Genomic DNA, 27360 nt, shown 5'->3' on the forward strand with positions numbered 1-27360 from the left:
GGTAATTGGTATTACCAAGAATAAATATAAGAACTGTTAATATTTAATTGTGCAAGCCTGTGTGTGTGTGTGTCAATCAGATTGCAGATTTTTCCAAACCCATTTTATAAAATGAATTGATAACTAAAATGATAAATGTGTAATCCTTGGAGTGTGTGTTTATACACATCTCCTAAATAAAATGTTAAATATATTTTGTTTATTTCATGCATCGTTATGAGAAACGTTCAAGGAACATTAAGAAAACCATCCCTGCTGATCTTGAGTGAACATTGGCAACCTTCTGGAACATTCTCTGCATCTCAAACCTTTTTTCTTTCAAATAGACTACTTTTCCTCAGAATGAAAAGGCAGAGGCACATCCAGACACATATGTTATTTTAGCACACTGAGAAAGATAACAATCAGTCACTTTATTCTCAGTGCATTATGCCTACGGGGTGAAATTCTAATCTATACAGTCATATTCAGTCATGTGGAGGCACTATTACATGTGGATTAAATATATTTATGCTGGAATATACAGAAAGAATAGACTAGAAAGAGATTACAGAGACATTAGTATTTAACAATGTACATTCGGTAATATGAAGCAGATTCTTTGACACACACAGACAGGTCGTGAGTACAAAAGGCTAGAAGGCATGGCAGTACGGATAATACTTTTTCACAATGCTAGTGCAATGTGCAGTGTGTGTTGAACAATCCTTGAGCGCCAGGACTCCTCCCACAGAGGTGTATTCGATGACATTTAATGTTCAAAACATTGCAGATGGAAATGTAAGGAATTAAACAACTGATATCCTGTCAAACATGACAGACAATCCAACTCTCTGTTCTACAAAATATATCTGAACGTTCTGAAACACTACGCCCTCCTGAACAGAACCTGATCCCTATGCCCTCCCCACCAAACAGACCTGGGTTCAAATAGTTTTTCTTCTTCAAATACTTTTCAGTGTTTGATTTTGCCAGATGGGTAGGGTTTGTACTTTTGGGACTATTCCATCGGTTCCATTGTGTCATGCAAGCTCAATTAAGCACAGCTAAAGCATTTGCAAGGAAACAAATACTATTTGAACCCAGATATGCACCCCTCGCCTCCCCCTCAGACGTCGGCACTGTTCGAGCCTAGCCCCCTTCCACCACACAGACACATGCAGATAAGCACACAGCAGCCCCCCACCAGGAGCATGCCCAGGAAGATGTACACCAGGGTGGTGGTCCAGAAGGCAAACAGATACAGGGTTCTGTTGCAGTGGAGAGCATCTGCTTCGTTATAGTTGGCAGGAAATATAGAGTAGATCCACACGTTGCCTGGAGATGGAGAGATAGTAGGGAGGGTGAGGAAATATAAAGGGAAGGCTGATTGCCCTTTTGAATACATTATGGGCTGGTTTTGTGGGTTCCTGGGCACAAACTAAATTAAGTCATTCACAAAAAATATGCTTAAAAGGAGATTCTTCATTGAGAGTGCTTCTTAGTCCAGGACTGGGTTTAATCGGTGTCAGGGAGACTGGTCCTATATGTTCAGATAGTCACAAGTGTGACAAATGCCCTTAATTACTGTGCATGCTTCTGTCCATGTGCTACTGCTTGATTCATTGAGTAATGTGATTAGCGCCCCGTTTTTCCCTGCCCCTTTATAACATTTGTTTGAGGTGCGGCCGCCCAGGGGAAGGCGCATGTGAGAGGGAAGTTACGTTTGTTTGGAGGCTGTGGCAGAGCTCCTTTGAAGCCTTGGCTTTGCTAAAATAAGTATTACTTAGATGAGATTATGATTTAAATTAAGGATAGGATTAAAGTTGAAATGCTTTCCCTGCACTGAAACCTGTTTTTGTTTGATTTAATTATTATTTGATTGTGTTCCTCCCTCCATTCTCAAAGAACCTGTGTTGCCTATGGTAGAACTGTTAATCAGATTTCCCTATACTCTTGGGGCCCGATTCCGACCCGAGTTAAGAATGCGTAAATGGAACGTAATTCCCTTTCTCTCTATGCGTATTCTGACCTTGTGCTTAAGCATGAGAATAGCATAATATCCAGCCACTATTTGTTTGGGGTGGAGATGTCTACAGTTACACAGTATTCTGACCTTGACTTAATTCCCTAATAATGCCACCACCTTTACGCGTGAGGAAACCAAGAATAAGGCCTAGTGAACCAACTGGTTCCAAGTGGAAAAAGCATCTACTTTATTTTTCCATATAGAAATAACACCATTCTCCATGCACTGTATTGATAAGAGCTATTGATAAGAGCTAGGTAAATTAGTAATCCGTTTGGAGAAGGGAATTGTATAATCGCTGGAGACAAATGTGAAACCAGTCATATGGCAGCAAACTGAAGCCTATCATTATGAAGAATTTGTATTGTACAGATTTTTAACTTGCAGGGATGGGCACTCTCGAATGTCTTAATTATAGGCTACCCCAACTTTCTCTGTTTCCTATTTCTATCATGTTTAGCCACTCAGTATTGACCGTCACTAGGCATAAAAACAACACATATTCAACTGCCAATATACCGTATTTTCCGCACTATAAGGCGCACCGGATTATAAGGCACACCTTCAATGAATGGCCTATTTTAGAACTGTTTTCATATATAGGGCGCACCGGATTATAAGGCGCATAGAATAGAAGATACTGCAGTCAAACGTTTGACTGGGGTTGTGTTATGCATCCACTAGATGGAGCTGTGCTAAAGGGAATGTCAACAAAACAGTCAGATAAAGTCAAACTTTATTAAGCATTCTGACAACAATTTTGGGGTCTTTATACACACACAAGTGGTGTGGGACTGTGAGTAAGCACAGTACCGGTGTTTACTGACTACGGTAGCCGTAATGCTGCAAGCGGTGCGGCTTTGTAGTTTACCAGTCGTACTGAAACATTTCATTATTATTAAATTGTTTTTATTGGTTTTTCATACTGAAACATTTTGACAGAGCGCCTTGAGCGCCGTGTACAACCAGTATGGATCAACCAATTAACCAATTGATCCATATATAAGGCGCTCCGGATTATAAGGCGCACTGTCGTTTTTTGAGAAAATTAAAGGCTTTTAAGTGCGCCTTATAGTGCGGAAAATACGGTACTGTTAGTTCTCTTCAGTTGGTACAGCCTACATTACCATTCCATTTAATTACATTGTTTCGTTTACCTTCATTTGCTTCCTCTGTAAACGCTGTCACGGCCATGTGGTTAATGAGGATCATTAGTAACAGTTGATAATACACCACATGACCAAAGGTATGTGGACACCTGCTCTTCAAACATCTCATTCCAAAATCATGGGCATTAATATGGAGTTGGTCCCCCCTTCGCTGCTATAACCGCCTCCACTCTTATGGGAAGGCTTTCCACTAGATGTTGGAACATTGCTGCGGGGACTTGCTTCCATTCAGCCACAAGAGCATTAGTGAGGTTGGGCAATGTTGCACGATGCGATTAGGCCTGGCTCGCAGTCGGCATTCCAATTCATCTCAAAGGTGTTAGATGGGGTTGAGGTCAGGGCTCTGTGCAGGCCATACAAGTTCGTCAACACCGATCTCGACAAACCCTTTCTCTATTGACCTCGCTTTGTGCATTGGGGCAATGTCATGCTGAAACAGGAAAGGGCCTTCCTCAAACTGATGCCACAAAGTTGGAAGCACAGAATTGTCTAGAATGTCACTGTATGCTGTAGCGTTAAGATTTCCCCTCACTGGAACTAAGGAGCCTAGCCCGAACCATGAAAAACAGCCCCAGACCATTATTCCTCCTCCACCAAACTTTACAGTTGGCACTATGCATTCGGGCAGGTAGTGTTCTCCTGGCATCCTTCAAACCCCGATTTGTCCGTCGGACTGCTATCACTCCAGAGAACGCGTTTCCACTGCTCCAGAGTCCAATAGCAGCGAGCTTTACACCAGCCGATGCTTGGCATTGCGAATGGTGATCTTAGGCTTGTGTGCGGCTGCTCGGCCATGGAAACCCATTTCATTTAGCTCCCAACAAACAGTTATTGTGCGGACATTGCTTCCAGTGGCAGTTTGGAACTCGGTAGTGAGTGTTGCAACTGAGAATAGACCATTTTTATGCGCTACACGCTTCAGCACTCGGCGGTCCTGTTCTGTGAGCTTGTGTGGCCGTTGTAGCTCCTAGACGTTTCCACTTCACAATAACAACACCGACAGTTAACCGGGGCAGCGCTAGCAGGGCAGAAATGTTACTTGTTGGAAAGGTGGCATCCTATGATGGTGCCGCGTTGAAAGTCACTGAGCTCATCAGTAAGGCCATTCTACTGCCAATGTTTGTCTATGGAGATTGCATGGTTGTGTGCTCGATTTTATACACCTGCCAGCAACGGGTGTGGCTGAAATAGCAGAATCCACTAATTTGAAGGGGTGTCCATATACTTTTGTATATATATTGCATATAATGGCGCAATACTTGGCTGTGTCATCACACAGTTCCATAGTTAGTGCAGGAAAAAGACAAGGGTAGAGCCTACTATTGTACACTATTCTCCCTATTATAATTATATGTACAGTCGTGGTCAAAAGTTTTGAGAATGACACAAGTATTGGTCTTCACAAAGTTTGCTGCTTCAGTGTTTTTAGATATTTTTGTCAGATGTTACTATGTTATACTGAAGTATAATTACAAACATTCCATAAGTGTAAAAGGCTTTTATTGACTATTACATTACGTTTATGCAAAGAGTCAATATTTGCAGTGTTGACCCTTCTTTTTCAAGACCTCTGCAATCCGCCCTGGCATGCTGTCAATTAACTTCTGGGCCACATCCTGACTGATGGCAGCCAATTCTTGCATAATCAAAGCTTGGAGTTTGTCAGAATTTGTGGGGTTTTGTTTGTCCACCCACCTCTTGGGGATTGACCACAAGTTCTCAATGGGATTAAGGTCTGAGGAGTTTCCTGGCCATGGACCCAAAATGTCGATGTTTTGTTCCCAGAGCCACTTAGTTATCACTTTTGCCTTATGGCAAGGTGCTCCAACATGCTGGAAAATACATTGTTCGTCACCAAACTGTTCTTGGATGGTTGGGAGAAGTTGCTCTCGGAGGATGTGTTGGTACCATTCTTTATTCATGGCTGTGTTCTTAGGCAAAATCGTGAGTGAGCCCACTCCCACATGAATGGTCTCAGGATGCTTTACTGTTGGCATGACACAAGACTGATGGTAGCGCTCAACTTGTCTTCTCCGGACAAGCTTTTTTCCGGATGCCCCAAACAATCGGAAAGGGGATTCATCAGAGAAATGACTTTACCCCAGTCCTCAGCAGTCCAATCCCTGTACCTTTTGCACAATATCAGTCTGTCCCTGATGTTTTTCCTGGAGAGAAGTGGCTTCCTCGCTGCCCTTCTTGACACCAGGCCATCCTCCAAAAGTATTCGCCTCACTGTGCATGCAGATGCACTCACACCTGCCTGCTGCCATTCCTGAGCAAGCTCTGCACTGGTGGTGCCCCGATCCCGCAGCTGAATCAACTTTAGGAGACGGTCCTGGCGCTTGCTGGACATTCTTGGGTGCCCTGAAGCCTTCTTCACAACAATTGAACCTCTCTCCTTGAAGTTCTTGATGATCCGATTAATGGTTGATTTAGGTGCAATCTTACTAGCAGCAATATCCTTGCCTGTGAAGCCTTTTTTGTTCAAAGCAATGATGACGGCACGTGTTTCCTTGCAGGTAACCATTGTTAACAGAGGAAGAACAATGATTTCAAGCACCACCCTCCTTTTAAAGCTTCCAGTCTGTTATTCTAACTCAATCAGCATGACAGAGTGATCTCCAGCCTTGTCCTCATCAACACGCTCACCTATGTTAACGAGAGAATCACTGACATGATGTCAGCTGGTCCTTTTGTGGCAGGGCTGAAATGCAGTGGAAATGTTTTTGGGGGATAAAGTTCATTTTCATGGCAAAGAGGGATTTTGCAATTAATTGCAATTCATCTGATCACTCTTCATAACATTCTGGAGTATATGCAAATTGCCATCATAAAAACTGAGGCAGCAGACTTTGTCACAATTTATATTTGTGTCATTCTCAAACTTTTGACCACGACTGTACACTAATCTTCCAACATTACCATGGGTTAAAGAACAGAATGTTGCAATTTTCAGAATTAATCAAACCACCATTTTCTTTCATGCGTAAAGGCTTGCCAAACCTGTTTTTTTATGATTCATAAATACTTTTCTAACCCTAAATAATCTACAAGATCAGAGTATTTTTAAATCTACCATTTGGTGTTGAAACTGAGACGAATATGCATATATTTAGATGGCTTTCTTTCATTGATCCCTATATTCTGAACCCATTCTCTCGATTCTATTGAGTCTGTCGACAAAATTGGGAGGGGGAGGGTGGCCAATTCTAAAGAAAGGTGCACTGTATTTAAAGGGATGGCTTAAGATAAATGTACCGAAAACCCCATTTAATGAAAACTCCACCAGAAAATCTGTTGGCCAGCAAGTGGGAGGGTTTTCAGTGGTTGAATGAAATGTATTCAGAGTGCGCAAGGTAGCCACACCTACAGAGCGCGTTACATGACTAAATAAGGTAAGACCACCAAAAGCGGTATCGATTCAAGACCATGACCAGAGCAAATCGAGTCAAGACCAACACCGGAGGGGGGACGAGACCGAGTCAAGACCGAGACTGGGAGGGGGACAAGGGGTCCGAGACCAAGTCAAGACCGAGACCGGGAGGGGGACAACGGGTCCGAGACTGAGTCAAGACCGAGACCAGAAAAATGAGTCCAATTCAAGACCATGATTGTAATTTTGTCAAATCGCCACCATAATAAGAGTTCAAAATCTCCAGTATTTCTGTGTTCATATTTCAGAAGAACATTCTTTAGACATTCAGAATGGTGAAAAAATTTATGCTGAGGGAAAATAGAGCCACTCTAAAAAGTATTACTAACCCAAACACAGTGGGGAACAATGAGGGCCTTCTACGCCTTCAGAGAAGGGCTAAGGATTTATAAAATATTTACATTATTCTTTTCAATTATGTTCTCATTTAATCTCTTTAGTTTTTGTTGGAAAGGAAAGGGTTAACACAGAAGAGAAAAAAATATCTAAATCAGGATTTTTCTTTTGTAGTCTCTGGGGAGATAAATCTATCTAGCTAAGTCAGCCATTGGCTAGGCCATCAGAAGCTAGATAGAAGGCATCTGCCATTCAACTGTATTAGGGCAACATTTTGGAGTGACAGTGGAATCAACCAATCACATTTTGACTTATAATGGATGGGACGTTTTTTCAAAAAACATATGGAAACTTATGCCAACCTTAAGGCCAACAGGTCACTGCGCGATAGCGAGCAGTAGTTGTTGCATTTCAACTTTAGGTCACCGGTTACTTTGTGTGCTAAACATGAAATGTTTTTTGCAATGGGAAGTAATAGTTGTACATTTCAATTAGGAAATGCTTAGCCTAACGGTTGTATTCTTATGATTGGGACCTACTGGCTTATTATGTCCGTGTGAATCGAACCCACAACCTTGGCGTTGTCATTAATTCATACATTGTTGTGCCCCTGGCCTGAGAGGATGGAAGTTCAATATGTAGCTAGATGTAGAAGGCTAATAATGTTAACTAGCTAACGTTGCCCATGAATGGAAGTTAGGCTAGCGAGCAAGCATTTTAGCCAGGTAGCCTAGGACAACAAAACATTTAAGTGTGTACTGTAAGACAGAGTGATAGAACGTTTCGTCAACATGAGAGGAGGATGGCATTGGCGTTTCTCTACAAGTAGGGTGAGTCAACGTGTTTTTCTACTTGCACGAACGCACGCACACTCACATGCGCAAACAGAAATCAGAACCATGGACAGCCACATTATATTTAGCTTATGTTGATTGGACTAAATTGTTTTTGGTATCTTTAAGTTGTCACTGTATTAGACTAACATGCTGACCACACCACTCACATTACGTGCGTGAGCATTGCAAAATAAATGTACACATACATGTTATTCAATCATTTCATCCAAACTGCTTGCGAGCGTCTGCATAGCCAGGTACTAAAATAGAACTTGGTTCTATTTTTTACGCTTGTCGCGCTGCAAGTCCTGCCTCTCCCATCTCCTCATTGGTTTTTAGGAGCATATGCCCACATGGGGGATATAAAGATGCTGATTGGCTGACAGCCGTGGTATATCAGACCGTATACCATGGGTATGACAAAACATTTATTTTTACTGCTCTAATTACGTTGGTAACCAGTTTATAATAGCAATAAGGCACCTCACAGTTTGTGATATAAGGCCAATATCCCACGGCTAAGGGCTGTAATCCAGGCAATATCCTTAGCCGTGGTATATTCTCCATATACAGTGGGGAAAAAAAGTATTTAGTCAGCCACCAATTGTGCAAGTTCTCCCACTTAAAAAGATGAGAGAGGCCTGTAATTTTCATCATAGGTACACGTCAATTATGACAGACAAAATGAGTATTCTTTTTCCAGAAAATCACATTGTAGGATTTTTAATGAATTTATTTGCACATTATGGTGGAAAATAAGTATTTGGTCAATAACAAAAGTTTCTCAATACTTTGTTATACAGTGAGGAAAAAAAGTATTTGATCCCCTGCTGATTTTGTACGTTTGCCCACTGACAAAGAAATGATCAGTCTATAATTTTAATGGTAGGTTTATTTGAACAGTGAGAGACAGAATAACAACAAAAATATCCAGAAAAACGCATGTAAAAAATGTTATAAATTGATTTGCATTTGAATTAGGGAAATAAGTATTTGACCCCCTCTCAATCAGAAAGATTTCTGGCTCCCATGTGTCTTTTATACAGGTAACGAGCTGAGATTAGGAGAACACTCTTAAAGGGAGTGCTCCTCATCTCAGCTTGTTACCTGTATAAAAGACACCTGTCCACAGAAGCAATCAATCAATCAGATTCCAAACTCTCCACCATGGCCAAGACCAAAGAGCTCTCCAAGGATGTCAGGGACAAGATTGTAGACCTACACAAGGATGGAATGGGCTACAAGACCATCGCCAAGCAGCTTAGTGAGAAGGTGACAACAGTTGGTGCGATTATTCGCAAATGGAAGAAACACAAAATAACTGTCAATCTCCCTCAGCCTGGGGCTCCATGCAAGATCTCAACTCGTGGAGTTGCAATGATCATGAGAAAGGTGAGGAATCAGCCCTGAACTACACGGGAGGATCTTGTCAATGATTTAAAGGCAGCTGGGACCATAGTCACCAAGAAAACAATTGGTAACACACTACGCCGTGAAGGACTGAAATCCTGCAGCGCCCGCAAGGTCCCCCTGCTCAAGAAAGCACCATCTGAATGATTCAGAGGAGAACTGGGTGAAAGTGTTGTGGTCAGATGAGACCAAAATCGAGCTCTTTGGCATCAACTCAACTCGCCGTGTTTGGAGGAGGAAGAATGCTGCCTATGACCCCAAGAACACCAAACAATCAAAACGTCAGCCTCGAAACCTTAATGACTTGGAGAAGATCTGCAAAGAGGAGTGGAACAAAATCCCTCCTGAGATGTGTGCAAACCTGTTGGCCAACTACAAGAAACGGCTGACCTCTGTGATTGCCAACAAGGGTTTTGCCACCAAGTACTAAGTCATGTTTTGCAGAGGGGTCAAATATTTATTTCCCTCATTAAAATGCAAATCAATTTATAAAATTTATGACATGCGTTTTTCTGGATTTTTTTGTTGTTATTCTGTCTCTCACATTTCAAATAAACCTACCATTAAAATTATAGACTGATCATGTCTTTGTCAGTGGGCAAACGTACAAAATCAGCAGGGGATCAAATACTTTTTTCCCTCACTGTATACCCTTTGTTGGCAATGACACAGGTCAAACGTTTTCTGTAAGTCTTCACAAGGTTTTCACACACTGTTGCTGGTATTTTGGCCCATTCCTCCATGCAGATCTCCTCTCGAGCAGTGATGTTTTGGGGCTGTCGCTGGGCAACACGGACTTTCAACTCCCTCTAAAGATTTTCTATGGGGTTGAGATCTGGAGACTGGCTAGGCCACTCCAGGACCTTGAAATGCTTCTTACGAAGCCACTCCTTCGTTGCCCGGGCGGTGTGTTTGGGATCATTGTCATGCTGAAAGACCCAGCCACGTTTCATCTTCAATGCCCTTGCTGATGGAAGGAGGTTTTCACTCAATATCTCATGATACATGGCCCCATTCATTCTTTCCCTTACACGGATCAGTCGTCCTGGTCCCTTTGCAGAAAAACAGCCCCAAAGCATGATGTTTCCACCCCCATGCTTCACAGTAGGTATGGTGTTCTTTGGATGCAACTCAGCATTCTTTGTCCTCCAAACACGACGAGTTGAGTTTTTACCAAAAAGTTATATTTTGGTTTCATCTGACCATATGACATTCTCCCAATCCTCTTCTGGATCATCCAAATGCACTCTAGCAAACTTCAGACGGGCCTGGACATGTACTGGCTTAAGCAGGGGGACACGTCTGGCACTGCAGGATTTGAGTCCCTGGCGGCGTAGTGTGTTACTGATGGTAGGCTTTGTTACTTTGGTCCCAGCTCTCTGCAGGTCATTCACTAGGGTGAGATCTTGCGTGGAGCCCCAGATCGAGGGAGATTATCAGTGGTCTTGTATGTCTTCCATTTCCTAATAATTGCTCCCACAGTTGATTTCTTCAAACCAAGCTGCTTACCTATTGCAGATTCAGTCTTCCCAGCCTGGTGCAGGTCTACAATTTTGTTTCTGGTGTCCTTTGACAGCTCTTTGGTCTTGGCCATAGTGGCGTTTGGAGTGTGACTGTTTGAGGTTGTGGACAGGTGTCTTTTATACTGATAACAAGTTCAAACAGGTGCCATTAATACAGGTAACGAGTGGAGGACAGAGGATCCTCTTAAAGAAGAAGTTACAGGTCTGTGAGAGCCAGAAATCTTGCTTGTTTGTAGGTGACCAAATACTTATTTTCCACCATAATTTGCAAATAAATTCATTCAAAATCCTACAATGTGATTTTCTGGAGAAAAAAAATCTCATTTTGTCTGTCATAGTTGACGTGTACCTATGATGAAAATTACAGGCCTCTCCCATCTTTTTAAGTGGGAGAACTTGCACAATTGGTGGCTGACTAAATACTTTTTTTCCCCACTGTACCACAACCACTCTGGCCTTATTGCTTAATTATGTTCCGACCCCCAACCATCCGCTCAAGAAAAATGTTGGCCCGTGTCTGAATCTAGTTGATGATCCCTGCCATAGGCTGTAGGCTTATTCATTTAGCAGACAAGATATGCTTATGATTCCCTTGCCATTATTTTATATTATATGATTTTATAGTAAGAAGAATATCATTGAACATAGCTGAATAAAATAGAAAGGATATTCTTCCCATTCCGGAGCGAGTGTGCATATGAAGTTGCTATGTTGAGCGTAAAAGTGATAAATTGAAACAGGTCCTATACGTACAGTTGAAGTCAGAAGTTTACATACACCTTAGCCAAATACATTTAAACTCAAGTTTTTCACAATTCCTGACTTTTAATCCTAGTAAACATTCCCTGTCTTAGGTCAGTTAGGATCACCACTTTATTTTAAGAATGTGAAATGTCAGAATAATAGTAGAGAGAATTATATATTTCAGCTTTTATTTCTTTCATCACATTCCCAGTGGGTCAGAAGTTTACATACACTCAATTAGTATTTGGTAGCATTGCCTTTAAATTGTTTAACTTGGGTCAAACGTTACGGGTAGCCTTCCACAAGCTTCCCACAATAAGTTGGGTGAATTTTGGCCCATTACTTCTGACAGAGCTGGTGTAACTGAGTCAGGTTTGTAGGCCTCCTTGCTCGCACACACTTTTTCAGTTCTGCCCACACATTTTCTATAGGATTGAGGTCAAGGCTTTGTGATGACCATTCCAATACCTTGACTTTGTTGTCCTTAAGCCATTTTGCCACAACTTTTGAAGTATGCTTGGGGTCATTGCCCATTTGGAAAACCCATTTGCGACCAAGCTTTAACTTCCTGACTGATGTCTTGAGATGTTGCTTCAATATATCCACATAATTTTCCTTCCTCATGATGCCATCTATATTGTGAAGTTCACCAGTTCCTCCTGCAGCAAAGCCCCCCCACAGCATGATGCTGCCACCCCTGTGCTTCATGGTTGGGATGGTGTTCTTCGGCTTGCATGCAACCGCCTTTTTCCTCCAAACATAACGATGGTCATTATGGCCAAACAGTTCTATTTTTGTTTCATCAGACCAGAGGACATTTCTCCAAAAAGTATGATCTTTGTCCCCATGTGCAGTTGCAAACCATAGTCTGGCTTTTTTATGGCGGTTTTGGAGCAGTGGCTTCTTCCTTGCTGAGCGGCCTTTCAGGTTATGTCGACATAGGACTCGTTTTACTGTGGATATAGATACTTTTGTACCCGTTTCCTCCAGCATCTTCACAAGGTCCTTTGCTGTTGTTCTGGGATTGATTTGCACTTTTCGCACCAAAGTATGTTCATCTCTAGGAGACAGAACGCGTCTCCTTCCTGAGCGGTATGACGGCTGTGTGGTCCCATGGTGTTTATACTTGCGTACTATTGTTTGTACAGATGAACATGGTACCTTCAGGCGTTTTGAAATTGCTCCCAAGGATGAACCAGACTTGTGGAGGTCTACAATTTTTTTTCTGATGTCTTGGCTGATTTATTTAGATTTTCCCATGATGTCAAGCAAAGAGGCACTGAGTTTGAAGGTAGGCCTTGAAATACATCCACAGGCACACCTCCAATTGACTCAAATGATGTCAATTAGCCTATCAGAAGCTTCTAAAGCCATGACATCATTTTCTGGAATTTTCCAAGCTGTTTAAAGGCACAGTCAACTTAGTGTATGTAAACTTCTGACCCACTGGAATTGTGATACAGTGAATTATAATTGAAATAATCTATCTGTAAACAATTGTTGGAAAAATGACTCAAAGTAGATGTCCTAACCGACTTGCCAAAACTATAGTTTGTTAACAAGAAATGTGTAGAGTGGTTGTAAAACAAGTTTTAATGACTCCAACCAGTGGCGGCTCCTGAAAAAATTCTCAGGGGGGGCAATTTTTCTGATGATTTAGGTGACCTACACACATTTTAAAAAAGATATGTCCAGCAACAACATGAAGACAGGGGCAGCATATAAGTCAATACCAGAAGCATTTATTGACTGATCTCAAAAGTGTTGGCTTACCAGGGTTGGTGGAGCCCTCAGTTTCATCTTTGCCTCGCAAAGCTAACTCAAACACTCCGCAAAACTTCACACACTGGATTAGCCGGCTGAGGATGTGGCGGTTCTTGCTAATGTCGTAGTAAATATATTTGTTATAGTGAATATGGAATATGATATGTTGAGTAAAATGTTGTGCTAAGATCTATTTAGGTCAGGAGCTGGTTATAAGTTATGTTCCTATCCAATAACAATGGACAAAAGGGTCCTATCTTGTCAGCCTTGTCAGCAGGTGGCCAAGGACAACACCCACGCCATAGGCCTCTCAGTTCTTCCAACTCACGAGTTCTTGCTCTGAGGACACACACACACACACACACAAACACACACACACACACATCATCACTGTTAAACACACACACACACACACACACACACACACATCATCACTGTTAAACACACACACACACACACACACACACACAAAAAATCCCCTCTCTTAGGCTGAACATTTGAAGACAGAGAACCCGACTCAGAGCCAATGCAACAGTGACAGTAGCCTGGAGGGGACCTCGCCCAACTCATCAGGACCAATCAGAAGATCAGAACTACTAGATTCAACCTACTTCATTTATTGCATAAAATGTCTGCACACAATGTTTCGGGGCTCTCTTCAGATAATAATAATAATAATAATATGCCATTTAGCAGACGCTTTTATCCAAAGCGACTTACAGTCATGCGTGCATACATTTTTGTGTATGGGTGGTCCCGGGGATCGAACCCACTACCTTGGCGTTACAAGCGCCGTGCTCTACCAGCTGAGCTACAGAAAGTGGATACTCATGGATGCGCATCGCAATTGTAAAATGTCAACACAATTGGAGACACCACGTCATTTTTGGAGACATGTTATTGACAGTAAACTATTGTAGATGCGACTGCTAACTAAATAAAACATTTTAGCTGGCTAGCTAATCATCTTAGCTAAATGTGGGGCAAACAATTCAGTTATTTACCGTTAATTTGAGGGATTGGGGTGAAAGAAATCGAGTTACATAGTGATACTTTACGATATACTGTATTGACAATATCGCAATATTTTAGCGCTAGTTGGCTGTACCTGCACCAAAACACCATTATTGTTCCTTCATAGCTTGTTCTCAATCTTTTCACATTGGGAGCCAATTTGTTTTCAGCACTTTTATTTCCATGACTGATCAAAACTCGTTCTCATGGCTTTCTGATCCCTCTGCAACAGACATATGGTGCGCAATAAAATCACAGTATCGAATCTCAATACGTATAGAATCATGAGACTCGCAATGCATATATCTTATCGTGAGGTTCCTGGCAATTCCCAGCCCAAGTTCATTTGCCACAACAAATCTCTTCGCTAGCAAACGCGATGTCTTCTCCAAAACGGCAATGTGTCTCCAGCAATGTTTACTTTTTTGACGTTCTATGGCATCTCCACTTTCCAAGCATATATGACCACATGTAATATTTTGGTAAGTGATGCAAATAGTGAACTATGTAGGGCCAGGATGTAAAATATATGTAGTTGCAGCAATTTCTCTTATCTGATATGGTAAGTAATGGGGCTTAATGTATAGCTCCCTAAGAGTTTGACGAACGGGTCCGTGCACGCGATTCCAGATATCTTTACCTCTGAATAAACTGCCTTTATTATACCATATCCACCCTGTCCAAAGTCTCTACTTGGTCTCAGTTCTCCAGTAAACTTGTGATTATCAACACTAACCTCATCGTTGTGGCGGCGGACAGCTAGCCTGTATCCCTCATCCAGTTGAGTGGCAATGTTATTTTTTCGTTCAGTACCAATTTTTGGAAAATCCTCGGGTGTAGGACTTTCCGCCTTTAGTAGAAACCTGTTGAATTATTAAATTTGGTCTGGGAGGTCCTAATTGTTTCGTTGCCAATTTATCTTCATTTGTTCGCCGACAAAAAGGAACTTCTTTCAAAGACACAATCGAGTTGCACTGAAGCCTAGCCATTTTGATAGTAGTAGTGAATTGATTGAGGCTGCTACCCGGTCTTTTCTTAGTTACGTTCATGGTTACGTTACGTATGACGAAAGCGCTGTAAGTGCAAGCCCTCAGACACCCATAGAGATTGTATTGAAAGCTCTGAAATTTGAAAAAAATAGATTTTACATGGGAGTCTATGACAGACTTCTGGGGCGATTTTCAACCTGACTGAAATCGCCCCAAAAGGGGGGGGAGCCATTTGAAGCACGACTTTAGCCTGATTGGACATTTAGTGGCAGTGTGGCACTGTGGCAGATCAGACGTCTAGATTACAACACTGATAACTACTGTTGCCGTGATATAATTGATTAGAAAAAAAATCCCTTCCTTTTCCCGTTTGGCAGTGCGTCGCCCATATCGCCCTATTGAACACACCGCCCCTGACTCCAACCTAAGTGTATATAAACTTCCGACTTCAACTGTATGTGCTGCATGATGCGACTATAGGCTATTGATGATTTGAGAAAGTCTACAAAAAAACTTGCACTCTGTTCCTTGCTCAGGCTGCACACGCTGTTCTGTCGTCAAGTGATCATATTTCCACCCATTAGACTATTCTCAATTTAATATTGTCTATACTAATATGTCAAATTAGTTTCGATTTAGAATGGCCCATTATCAAATGGGCAGGAACAGGGGCAGGTGAAAAAAAGACATGTCATCTGTATGCACTCGAATAGTGAAGGCCACTTTCCCGCCAGTTAGTTTTTCACTCATGCGGGTCAGGCTACTCAGGTTATTTCACTCCACACACCAACCACTGTCTGAGGAGCATGCAGCCTCTCTCTATGCGACAGGTGATATTCCACCCAAACACTGTATGCCGTGTGCTCTCTGACCCAGTTCCTGCATCTACCCAGTACTTAATTGGGAAACGAAGTGAAATCTGTTCGGGAACATCGATAGTAACATGTTTTCCCAACTAAACATATTTAATTAAACTGTTGACAGCCCCTCTCTTTGTGCGCTTGAGAAAGGAATGAAGGAGAAATGGTGAGATATTCTGTAGCTAACGTTAATGTGTCAGCCTATTAATTATGAAGATATCAAAACATCTCTCCCAGAATAATGGATAGATAGTTTGGAGCGTAGCATAAGGTCACCAGTCCATCCAGTATGCATAATAATACAATGCACACTCAAAGGCGATTACTAGAATTTGTTTAACTTTGGAGTATAGGCTAGACCAATTATGTACCAAAGACATCTTAAATAATGTTTTTTAATGTTTTTCTGCCGTGCGTAATATGCAGTGCAGTGTACGGCTTAAAGTGGTCCTATGGACAGATACTCCAATCTCCGCTGTGGAGCTTTGCAGCTCCTTTAGGGTTATCTTTGGTCTCTTTGTTGCCTCTGATTAATGCCCTCCTTGCCTGGTCCATGAGTTTTGGTGGGCGGCCCTCTCTTGGCAGGTTTGTTGTGGTGCCATATTCTTTAAAAAAAATTATAATGGATTTAATGGTGCTCCGTGGGATGTTCAAAGTTTCTGATATTTTTTTTATAGCCCAACCCTGATCTGTACTTCTCCACAACTTTGTCCCTGACCTGTTTGGAGAGCTCCTTGGTCTTCATGGTGCCGCTTGCTTGGTGCTGCCCCTTGCTTAGTGGTGTTGCAGACTCTGGGGCCTTTCAGAACATGTGTATTTATACTGAGATCATGTGACAGATCATGTGACACTTAGATTGCACACAGGTTTACTTTATTTAACTAATTATGTGACTTCTGAAGGTAATTGGTTGCACCAGATCTTATTTAGGGGCTTCATAGCAAAGGGGGTGAATACATATGCACGCACCACTTTTCCATTATTTATTTTTTAGAATTTTTTGAAACAAGGTCTTTTTTTAATTTCACTTCACCAATTTGGACTATTTTGTGTATGTCCATTACATGTAATCCAAATAAAAATCAATTTAAATTACAGGTTGTAATGCAACAAAATAGGAAAAACGCTAAGGGGGATGAATACTTTTGCAAGGCACTGTACATGTCGGCAGTGAGATTCTCGGTGTGTTTCATGCTTTATGGGGCTAGTTAGGGACCATCAGTAAATTACACAATGTACATGGGATAAGGTCAATAGCTCCAAATTTCAATGACTTAAAACCTCAAACCAACCAATATTAATGAGATGTGCAACATGAAAATATTGTCCCATTTACATTGTATCATTTAAATGTACATAGAATTTCATATACAAATACTGAAAGCATTTAATGAGATGTGCAACATGAAAATATTGTCCCATTTACATTGTGTAATTTATTGATGGTCCCCAACTATCCCCAGAGATAGGCTATCCAAAGTCAAACCAACTTTGCCATGGTCGCACACCAGCCGGCTAAAGCTAATTGGCAAAATAATTTGTCCAACGATTCCCACCTGCGAACATACACGAGACACCCACATCAAACCACACCCAGAAACCAACTCACGTTTGAATTCAGTCAGCGAGGAAGAGGCAAAGCGAGAGCATTTACTCCGCCTAAAATCTGTCCATGTGAGATAAGTGTCCATTTACGTGAGGCTTATTTAATCGAATAGAAGTTTCATAATGTTTAGGCTGTTACAAATGTACTAATATAAGTGGATGCACGTGGTGTTCCGGCAACTATCTGCCCCCTCATTGGCTAGAATGGTCCCACCTGATCTTGCCTGCCTTCAATCATTGAGGACATGTATTTTAATTGTTAGAGCGGTCACTCAGCTCTCTTGTCAATATAATAGGTACTTTTTTATTCAGTCATGGCCGCTAGCATTTCTTAATGAACCAAATCTAAAACGAGGCCAAATCACTGCAATAGGCCTCCAAGTACCTACAACTTCCCTTTTCACATCTCACACCATTAACAACCACTCTCATTATCTTTTCTCACCCGCTATGAACCAGCAGAAGAGGAATAGTGACACCAGAGAGTTCCAGGCGGTACAAAGGCTGCTGAGAGGGCTCTGCTGCTCCCCCTCAGCCTGCTCCCTGGTGCAGGGTAGGCAGGACAGGACAGCCAGGGCCAGGGCAAACACCCCCGTCACCACCAGGTAGATGGGGATATAGCGCTGCTGGGGGCAGTTCTCCAGGAACATACCACCTAGTAGGGAGAAGAAGGTGTATGGGTGTAGGAAAGTAGGCTAAACAAAGGTAATTCACATTAGATCTGCAGGAGTGTGGTACATTTTACATTTTAGTCATTTAGCAGACGCTCTTATCCAGAGTGACTTACAGTTAGTGAGTGCATACATTTTCCATACTGGCCCCCCGTGGGAATCGAACCCACAACCCTGGCGTTGCAAACGCCATGCTCTACCAACTGAGCTACACGGGACATAGTAGTAGTTGTTGATCGGTTAGTGTGTGTGTGTGATCATTAAAACACTTATAATTAATAGTATATGATACATACCTATTACGATCTGGGCGACTGGCAAGGCAGTCATGATGAGTTTGGATATGACTGAAGGCACAGAGGAACAAGGCAGACAATCACAACAGTTCTCTTTCAATGTTTCTGCATTCATGATGATGTGGCAAGTTAAAATTAGCCTTTTGAAAGTCCTATATCTTGAAAACTTGATTCCTGACATGCAAAACATTTTGGGACTGTATGGACTAATGAAAAGAATACCAAAATATTGTTTTTGAGTGGATTATTCCTTTCAGTGGTGTACAGTGGCTAGCCACTTATAAACATTTCTAGTTAAAGTCAATCTACCTCAGAACACTGGGTAGAGAAAATAAGGCTAAAGTTGCATCAGATAAAACATGCGGTCACAAGTTGTTACATAAAGGCACAGAGGAACTATGAAAAAAAAACTGCAAACACCCACAAACATACACCCATAACTCAACACAAAAACACAGTTTAAAAACACAGCTTGAAAACTGTATGTAGGATAGCATACCAAGCACAGGTGTACTTGGTTTGGGCGCTTGGCGCATGTTCTGCAGTAAAGTCCCGTCCTCCATTTCTACTGATACTCACTGACCTGCAGAGTGGGGCAGACAGTGAGCTGTTAGAGTCTAGTTCATAATAATCATCATCATTTAACTGTGTGACTGTGGATGGATATACATTACATTTTACATTTTAGTCATTTAGCAGACACTCTTATCCAGAGCGACTTACAGTTAGTGAGTGCATACATTTTCATACTGGCCCCCCGTGGGAATCGAAACCACAACCCTGGCGTTGCAAACGCCATGCTCTACCAACTGAGCTACACGGGACACATCAACCGGGTCATGTTCATTAGGCACCAAAGAGAAGAAAACTGACAAACAGGGAGGGACTACCAGGGGTGTATTCATTAGTCGGATAATGTTGCAAAATGTTTTGCCTGTTGCAAAACGTTTTGTAACATAAACCGTTTACTCCAGACGCTCTTCAACATGATGTAAAAGCTGCTGGGTTCATAAATGGAAGTTGTAGTGTATTTTAATTTAATGGTTTCCACGCATTGCCATTCCAATCCGAATAGTTTGCTAAGTATTGACATGAGCTGCACATCTATAAATGATCGATTCTTCCATGCTCTAAAGTGGAGTGAAGTCCACATGGTTCCTTCCGACTTCTTGCAGACGCTTATTTTTTTTTAAAGAGAGACACGACTGAACTACAACTTCCGTTTAAGAACAAAACGGAACTCAACAGCATTCGGAGCAGTGGAGGCTGCTGAGGGGAGGACGGCTCATAATAATGTCTGGAAAGGAGCTAATGGAATGGTATCAAACACATGGAACCATGTGTTTAACGTATTTGATACCATTACACTTATTCCGCTCCAGTCATTACCTCGAACCCGTCCACCCAAATTAAGGTACCACCAACCTCCTGTGGTTTGGAGTAAACGGATTCCGTTGCAAAATGTTTTGCCACAGAATCCGACTAATAAATACACCCACCCCTGGACTCGTCCAAAAAGAAACACTTGTTTTCGTTTCCGTTGCAAAACATTTTGTTACGGCATGCCCTAATGAACAAGACCTAGGTCACCAAACAAGTATAACTCAGGGGCAGTTCAGGGCCCGGTTACCCGAAAGCGATGGAACTTAGGCTTACGAGTTTTTTAACAATGCATCTTTCACACAAAACGTCCGAAGATGTAGCATGCATTTCCCAAAACACCACGCAGAAAAAGCGTTCGCTAAGTGCGTCATTGAGGCATGTGTCGATACTGATAGGATCAAAATAAAAGGCAGTGCTGCTCTCAGATCAGCATCTTCCCATTCAAATATTACCTTAACATTAGATTTATTCCACAATACTCACGACAGATCAGCTTCTACTAGTGAGATATTATCACTTATGGCTACAAATATTGAGGCGGCTTATTCTAATGCTTAGGCTACCCCAATAATAATGCACTAAATCAAGATTTGGCACATCATTGCGCAATGTTAGGCATACACATCATGAAATATATTGAGACAAAAATGACAGACAGTAGCATACAAAAAGCTAAATTTAATTTAATGAACATGAAATGTATTCCAATATCATTGAAATATATAGGTCTATGTAGCCTATACTCTATTTAAATTTAAATAGGCTTCAAAGTGTCAATCAGTACATATCCAATTCAACTAATCATAGACTCCAATCAAAACTTGATTAGTTTGAATCAGGTGTGTTATTGCTTGGTTAGAACAAAACCTGCACCCACACTGGCCCTCTGTGGATAAGAAGCCATGCACAAAGACCATAACACACGCAACTTTCAATGAATTATCTGAAAGCTATTTCACATTTACTGTACTGCTACTCATGTTTTGGAAAGGCACACACCTGTCTATATAAGGTCCCACAGTTGACAGTGCATGTCAGAGAAAAAACCAAGCCACGAGGTCGAAGGAATTGTCAGTAGAGCTCCAAGACAGGATTGTGTTGAGGCACAGATCTGGGGAAGGGTACCAAAACATTTCTGCTGCATTGAAGGTCCCCAAGAATGGAAGAAATTTGGAACCACCAAGACTCTTCCTAGAGCTGGCCGCCCGGCCAAACTGAGCAATCGGGGGAGAAGGGCCTTGGTCAGGGAGGTGACCAAGAACCCGATGGTCACTCTGACAGAGCTCCAGAGTTCCTCTGTGGAGATGGGAGAACCTTCCAGAAGGACAAGCATCTCTGCAGCACTCCACCAATCAGGCCTTTATGGTAGAGTGGCCAGACGGAAGCCACTCCTCAGTAAAAGGCACATGACATCCCGCTTGGAGTTTGTCAAAAGGCACCTAAAACTCTCAGACCATGAGAAACAAGATTATCTGATCTGATGAAACCAAGATTGAACTCTTTGGCATGAATGCCAAGCGTCACGTCTGGAGGAAACCTGGCACCATCCCTACGGTGAAGCATAGTGGTGGCAGCATCATGCTATGGGGATGTTTTTCAGCGGCAGGGACTGGGAGACTAGTCAGGATCGAGGGAAAGATGAACGGAGCAAAGTACAGCGAAATCCTTGATGAAAACATGCTCCAGAGCGCTCAGGACTTCAAAATGGGGCGAAGGTTCACCTTCCAACAGGACAACGACCCTAAGCACACAACCAAGACAACACAGGAGTGGATTTGGGACAAGCCTCTGAATGTCCTTGAGTGGCCCAGCCAGAGCCCGGACTTGAACATCTCTGGAGAGACCTGAAAATAGCTGTGCAGCGATGCTCCCCATCCAACCTGACAGAGCTTGAGAGGATCTGCAGAGAAGAATGGGAGAAACTCCCCAAATACAGGTGTGCCAAGCTTGTAGCGTCATAACCAAGAATACTCGAGGCTGTAATCGCTGCCAAAGGTGCTTCAACAAAGTACTGAGTAAAGGGTCTGAATACTTATGTAAATGTCATATTTCAATTTTTTATTTTTAATACATTTGCAGAAATGTTTAAAACCCTGCTTTTGCTTTGTCATTATGGGGTATTGTGTGTAGATTGATGAATTTAGAATAAGGATGTAACTTTACAAAATGTGGAAAAAGTCAATGGGTCTGAATACTTTCCGAATGCACTGTATCAGCAAATTAATCACTTAATTTTACATAAAGTATGATCACTTATCTGAGAAGGTACTAAAAATAGCTGGAAAATGTGTTTATCTGAGGGTCGCCTCAACACCAACGTTTTTTTTGCAACTTTGAAATTGGGAACTTACACATAACTGTCAATAACTTAATAATAAACCATCTGATTGGCTTAGAATAAAAACTGTTATGGATATAACAACCAGATGAATTGGTTGAAACATTAAAAATAGCGGAACATTTATTTGAAGCCAAAGATGGAAATGGGCTTAATAGGTACGCTTAACCTACTGTTGGATGAATACATGGCTACTATTTAGAGTTAGCGATCTAGTTAATGTGTTTTGAGTTTCCACTTCCTCACGTGTTGAACCCCAAATTAATTAGCCCATGATATTAGTTAGTGCATAAAAATGTATGTCATTAATCTCTATTGAACAAAACAATCAGGAAATTCTGGGGTCCTATTTTGACAGTAACATATAGCAATTATAGTCTAATTGTCAACCCATTATTCATGACAATCACTGGATTAGGTTGCACATCCAAAATATCTTGAGTCATGCATTCCTGCTTGGACGTGTTAGATGAAACAATGTATTTCTTGAATTCCTCTATTTATTACACGTCATAATAAAGTACTATGAATGACTTTATAAGATGATTAGGGCTGGTGCCACCAACTGTAAAAGTTATTGGCATCAGTTACACCAGGGGAAAATGTTAGTCTGCAGCCCTGTAATAGCAATTAACACTTGGGGTAGTTGTTGATTCAGAGGCACACATATGACAGGCAATAATTAGCAATATAGGCTAAGTTGTTAGCTTGGCTTTTGTAACGTATAAGGCGTAAGCAGACAGACAGAACAAGAAGCACAGAGTGACAGCAGAGAAGATGCAGAGACAGACAGCATAACAGGGAAGCAAACAGATTGGCTAGAGCAGAGGCACAGTTATAGTATCTCCAGTGGTATTTTTACATATTCTATTTGTTTTAAGCATGAGCTGGTTAAAAAAAATGAGGAGGTCCATGTCTCGCCGGTACTGGTACAGAAATGGTTGAGAAACACTGTACTGTACTGCCAATGTTGTGTCAGCACTATATCCTGTGTCTTAGTAGGGTGTGTGTGTGGGGATGGGGTGTGTGTGTATGGTTTGGGGAAGCCGATAACTTCAGAACAAAGTTGACTACAAATACAAAGTTGCCAATGTCTTTGCAATTGATACAAACAATCCGAGATGACTGCATTAAAATATAAACAGTAGGCTATAGGCCTATTTCAATTAAATTAGTTATATTTTGCTACTTGTAGGCTACTGTCTGTAATTTGTCTCAATGTACACTGAACAAAAATATAAATGCAACATGCAAAAATCTCAAAGATTTTACTGAGTTACAGTTCATATAAGGAAATCAGTCAATTGAAATAAATCAATTAGGCCCTAATCTATGGATTTCACGACTGGGAATACAGATATGCATTGGTTGGTCACAGATACCTTCAAAAAAAACTAGTCAGTGCATTTGCCTCATGCAGTGCGACACATCTCTTTCGCAGTTGATCAGGCTGTGGATTGTGGCCTGTGGAATGTTGTCCCACTCCTCTTCAATGGCTGTGCAAAGTTCCTCGATATTAGCGGGAACTGGAACACGCTGTTGTACACGTCGATCCTGAGCATCCCATACATGCTCAATGGGTGACATGTCTGGTGAGTATGCAGGCCATGGAAGAACTGGGACATTTTCAGCTTCCAGGAACTGTGTACAGATCCTTGCGACATGGGGCCGTGTATTATCATGCTGAAACATGAGGTGATGGCAGCGGATGAAAGGCACGACAATGGGCCTCAGGATCTCGTCACTATCTAAAATTGCCATTGATATAATGCAATTGTGTGCGTTGTCTGTAGATTATGCCTGCTTATACCATAACCCCACCGCCACCATGGGGCATTCTGTTCACAATGTTGACATCAGCAAACCGCTCTCCTACAAGACGTCATACTATCTGCCCAGTACAGTTGAAACCGGGATTCATCCGTGAAGAGCACACTTCTCCAGCGTGCCAGTGGCCATCGAAGGTGAGCATTTGCCCACTGAAGTCGGTTAGGACGCCGAACTGCAGTCAGGTCAAGACTCTGGTGAGGATGACGAGCATGCAGATGAGCTTCCCTGAGGGTTTCTGACAGTTTGTGCAGAAATTATTTGGTTGTGCAAACCCACAGTTTCATCAGCTGTTCGGGTGGCTGGTCTCAGACAATCCCGCAGGTGAAGAAGCCTGATGTGGAGGTCCTGGGCTGGCGTGGTTACATGTGGTCTGCGGTTGTGAGGCCGGTTGGAGGTACTGCCAAATTCTCTAAAACGGCTTATGGTAGAGGAATTAACATTAAATTCTCTGGCAACAGCTCTGGTGGACATTCCTGCAGTCAGCATGCCAACTTGAGACATCTGTGGCATTGTGTTGTGTGACAAAACTGCACATTTCAGAGTGGCCTTTTATTGTCCCCAAGGTACACCTGTGTAATGATCATGCTGTTTAATCAACTTCTTGATATACCACACCTGTCAGGTGGATGGATTATCTTGGCAAAGGAGAAATGCTCACTAACAGGGATGTAAACAAATGTGTGCACAAAATTTAAGAGAAATAAGCTTTTTGTGCATATGGAACATGTTTGGGACATTTTATTGTTGGGTTTATATTTTTGTTCAGTACATTTCATGTGTAGCCTGATCCGAGAGCAGCGCTCCCTTCCTTTCGATCCTATCAGTATCAACACATGCTCCAACGACGCACTTAGCAACCGTTCTCTCTGCGTGGTGTTTTAGGAAATGCATGTTACATCTTCAACCGTTGTAGGAAAGATGCCTCGTTAAAACACTTGTAAGCAGGTGTGGTGATACTGATGATTTGTCGGCAGAGATGGTTTGTTTAGGCTACATTGCAGGTTAGGATACTGTGGCAGGTTAGGATAATGTGGCAGGTTAGGATAATGTGGCAGGTTATGATACTGTGGCAGGTTATGATACTGTGGCAGGTTAGATTAATTAACTTGGCAGGTTAGTAGAACTAACGCAGCAGGTTAGGTTAATTAATGTAGCAGGTTAGGAGAATGAGGTTAAGGATAGAAAAAGGGTTAGGGTTAGGCTAAAAGCCTATTTATGCTTGATTCGAAAATGTGGTCAGAGGCGCCGTATGGATGGTGTGACACAATTGTGGAGCCTCCGGAGGCATGCAGAGGCCAAATTGAGTTCTGTACAGCAACGCCGTGCGCCTCTCAAATTTTGTAACAATGCAGAGGGCTCCGTAAAGCTCCGCATTGACATGATTGGTTGACAGTAGGTGAGGGTGGGAGGTCCTGTATAAACACAAACTCACTTCCTTGACAACTTCCAATCTGTGGTGACAAATCATCAGTGTCATAACACCAGACCCTGTTCTATTTGACCACAAGGGAAACCTCTGGGAACAAATGGCCTATCACATGGCCTAACATATGCTGCATGGACAGAACCCCTGATAACCCACAGTAACCCAATTACCTAGTAAATCTGAACAGGCATGACTCTCCACATCTGAGGCAAACAATGCAGCAGTCAGCCTCATAGTAAAAGCCAAGGATATCTGGCTTAAGCCGTCACAAGCTCAGTGGCTGAGCCTTGCGCTGCTCTAAGAGCGAAAGAATGTCTCTGAGTACAGAGTAGTAGAAGAAGTACTAGCACAGGGCCTTATTACATAAAGAGGAGAATGTATGGAGAAACTTCTTAGAATGGCCCTGAATTTTCTTTTCATGACAAGAGGGCTTCAGTTTAAGATTTCAACCACATTCCATAACCCAACATTATGTTACCTACTACAGCCTGAGCCTCTAAATCTATACTGCAATGGTCATTGCTTACAGTATTCTCTGTGTGTGTGTGTGTGTGTGATAATATCATAGCTGTGGTTGGTTGATCACACATGCTCCAAACCAACCAATCCAAACGAAGCTACAAGTAGTTTTAACTTTTCAGATCAAGCTCTTGATCAAGTATTATACAATTGTCTCCAGAACCCAGATCTTGCTGTGCAATTGGCTCTCCTCCAGCAGAGGATTACAATCTCACATCACCAATCACATGTTGTTTTGCATTTCCTTTGGTCTTGTGAAATAGAGCAGCCACTCACTCACCTCTTGACTAATATTTTGTAGTTATGGCTACAAAGGTTATGGATATGGTGATGGCCTAAATTGGCCTAAAAATCTATAGAGATTTAATGTAGAAATTGTATAAGGATTGATATTAATTACAAGATTGATAAAATCAAACATTAAATCATGTTAATTGTCGGCAAAATATCCGTGAACAATTTAAACAAAATGAGCAAAGCAGACACATTTCTCACTTGCTGTTAGAGCATTATCCTAAGAAACATCCTGATCTAGCAAGTTAACGTTCTGTTTCGCAACAGGGATGTGTAGCGAAACAGAATGTAAACTCGCGTGATCATGATGGTTCGTACGAGGCTAACAACAGGTGAGGCACACCTGAAAAAGTTGCATTTATCGTGTGTAAAGAATGGGGACTTTCGATTTATTTTACAAACGTTACATTGTTGCTTGACATTCCAAGCAAATAAAGGTGCGCTTTTCTGCGGGAATTTTTAAACAGAGTAGGCCTACAATCCGGGGTGTATTCATTCCGCCAAACAGTTGCGAAACGTTTTACAACTAAAACGAATACGTTCATATTGGACAAATTCAGGTAGGTCCGTTTCGTTCCATTTGCTTCCGTTTAAGAAACGTTTTGAAACAGAATTAGCTGAATGAATAAACCCATGGTATTTTCTTAGTTCAACAAAAGTTTACAGTATCCGAAAGCAATATTTTACCTGTCGGTCGTAATTGTGACAGTGTCCAAATCACCAGTGAATGCGATGGTGTCATAAAATTAGATACAAATGAATGCAGCTTAGAGGCAAAATGAAAGTAAAGACAAAAAGTAGACTGAGGAGATTCAGCAAATTCAATAATGTAAACTAACTCCCTCTTTCTCTGCTGCTCCGCTGGGGTGGAGTGAGCGAGGGAGGGACCAGACCAGCAGATCACGCTGTTGC

The 27360-nt window shown here is 41.9% G+C and overlaps 1 protein-coding gene across 1 annotated transcript; it reads right to left on the minus strand.

Annotated features, from left to right (window-relative positions):
- Positions 1-375: 375 nt before the first annotated feature.
- LOC121579724 (transmembrane protein 272) lies at positions 376-27360 on the minus strand. Its single transcript, XM_041894563.2, has 5 exons — positions 27136-27360; positions 19158-19241; positions 18659-18709; positions 18137-18346; positions 376-1317 (listed from the first exon to the last, which is right to left on the minus strand). Exons 2-5 carry the CDS (start codon positions 19219-19221, stop codon positions 1109-1111), a joined length of 534 nt encoding a protein of 177 aa, XP_041750497.1. The 5' UTR covers positions 19222-19241; positions 27136-27360; the 3' UTR covers positions 376-1108.

Source organism: Coregonus clupeaformis, chromosome 13, assembly GCF_020615455.1.
Source record: "Coregonus clupeaformis isolate EN_2021a chromosome 13, ASM2061545v1, whole genome shotgun sequence".
In the NCBI taxonomy this organism is placed as follows: Eukaryota; Metazoa; Chordata; class Actinopteri; order Salmoniformes; family Salmonidae; genus Coregonus; species Coregonus clupeaformis.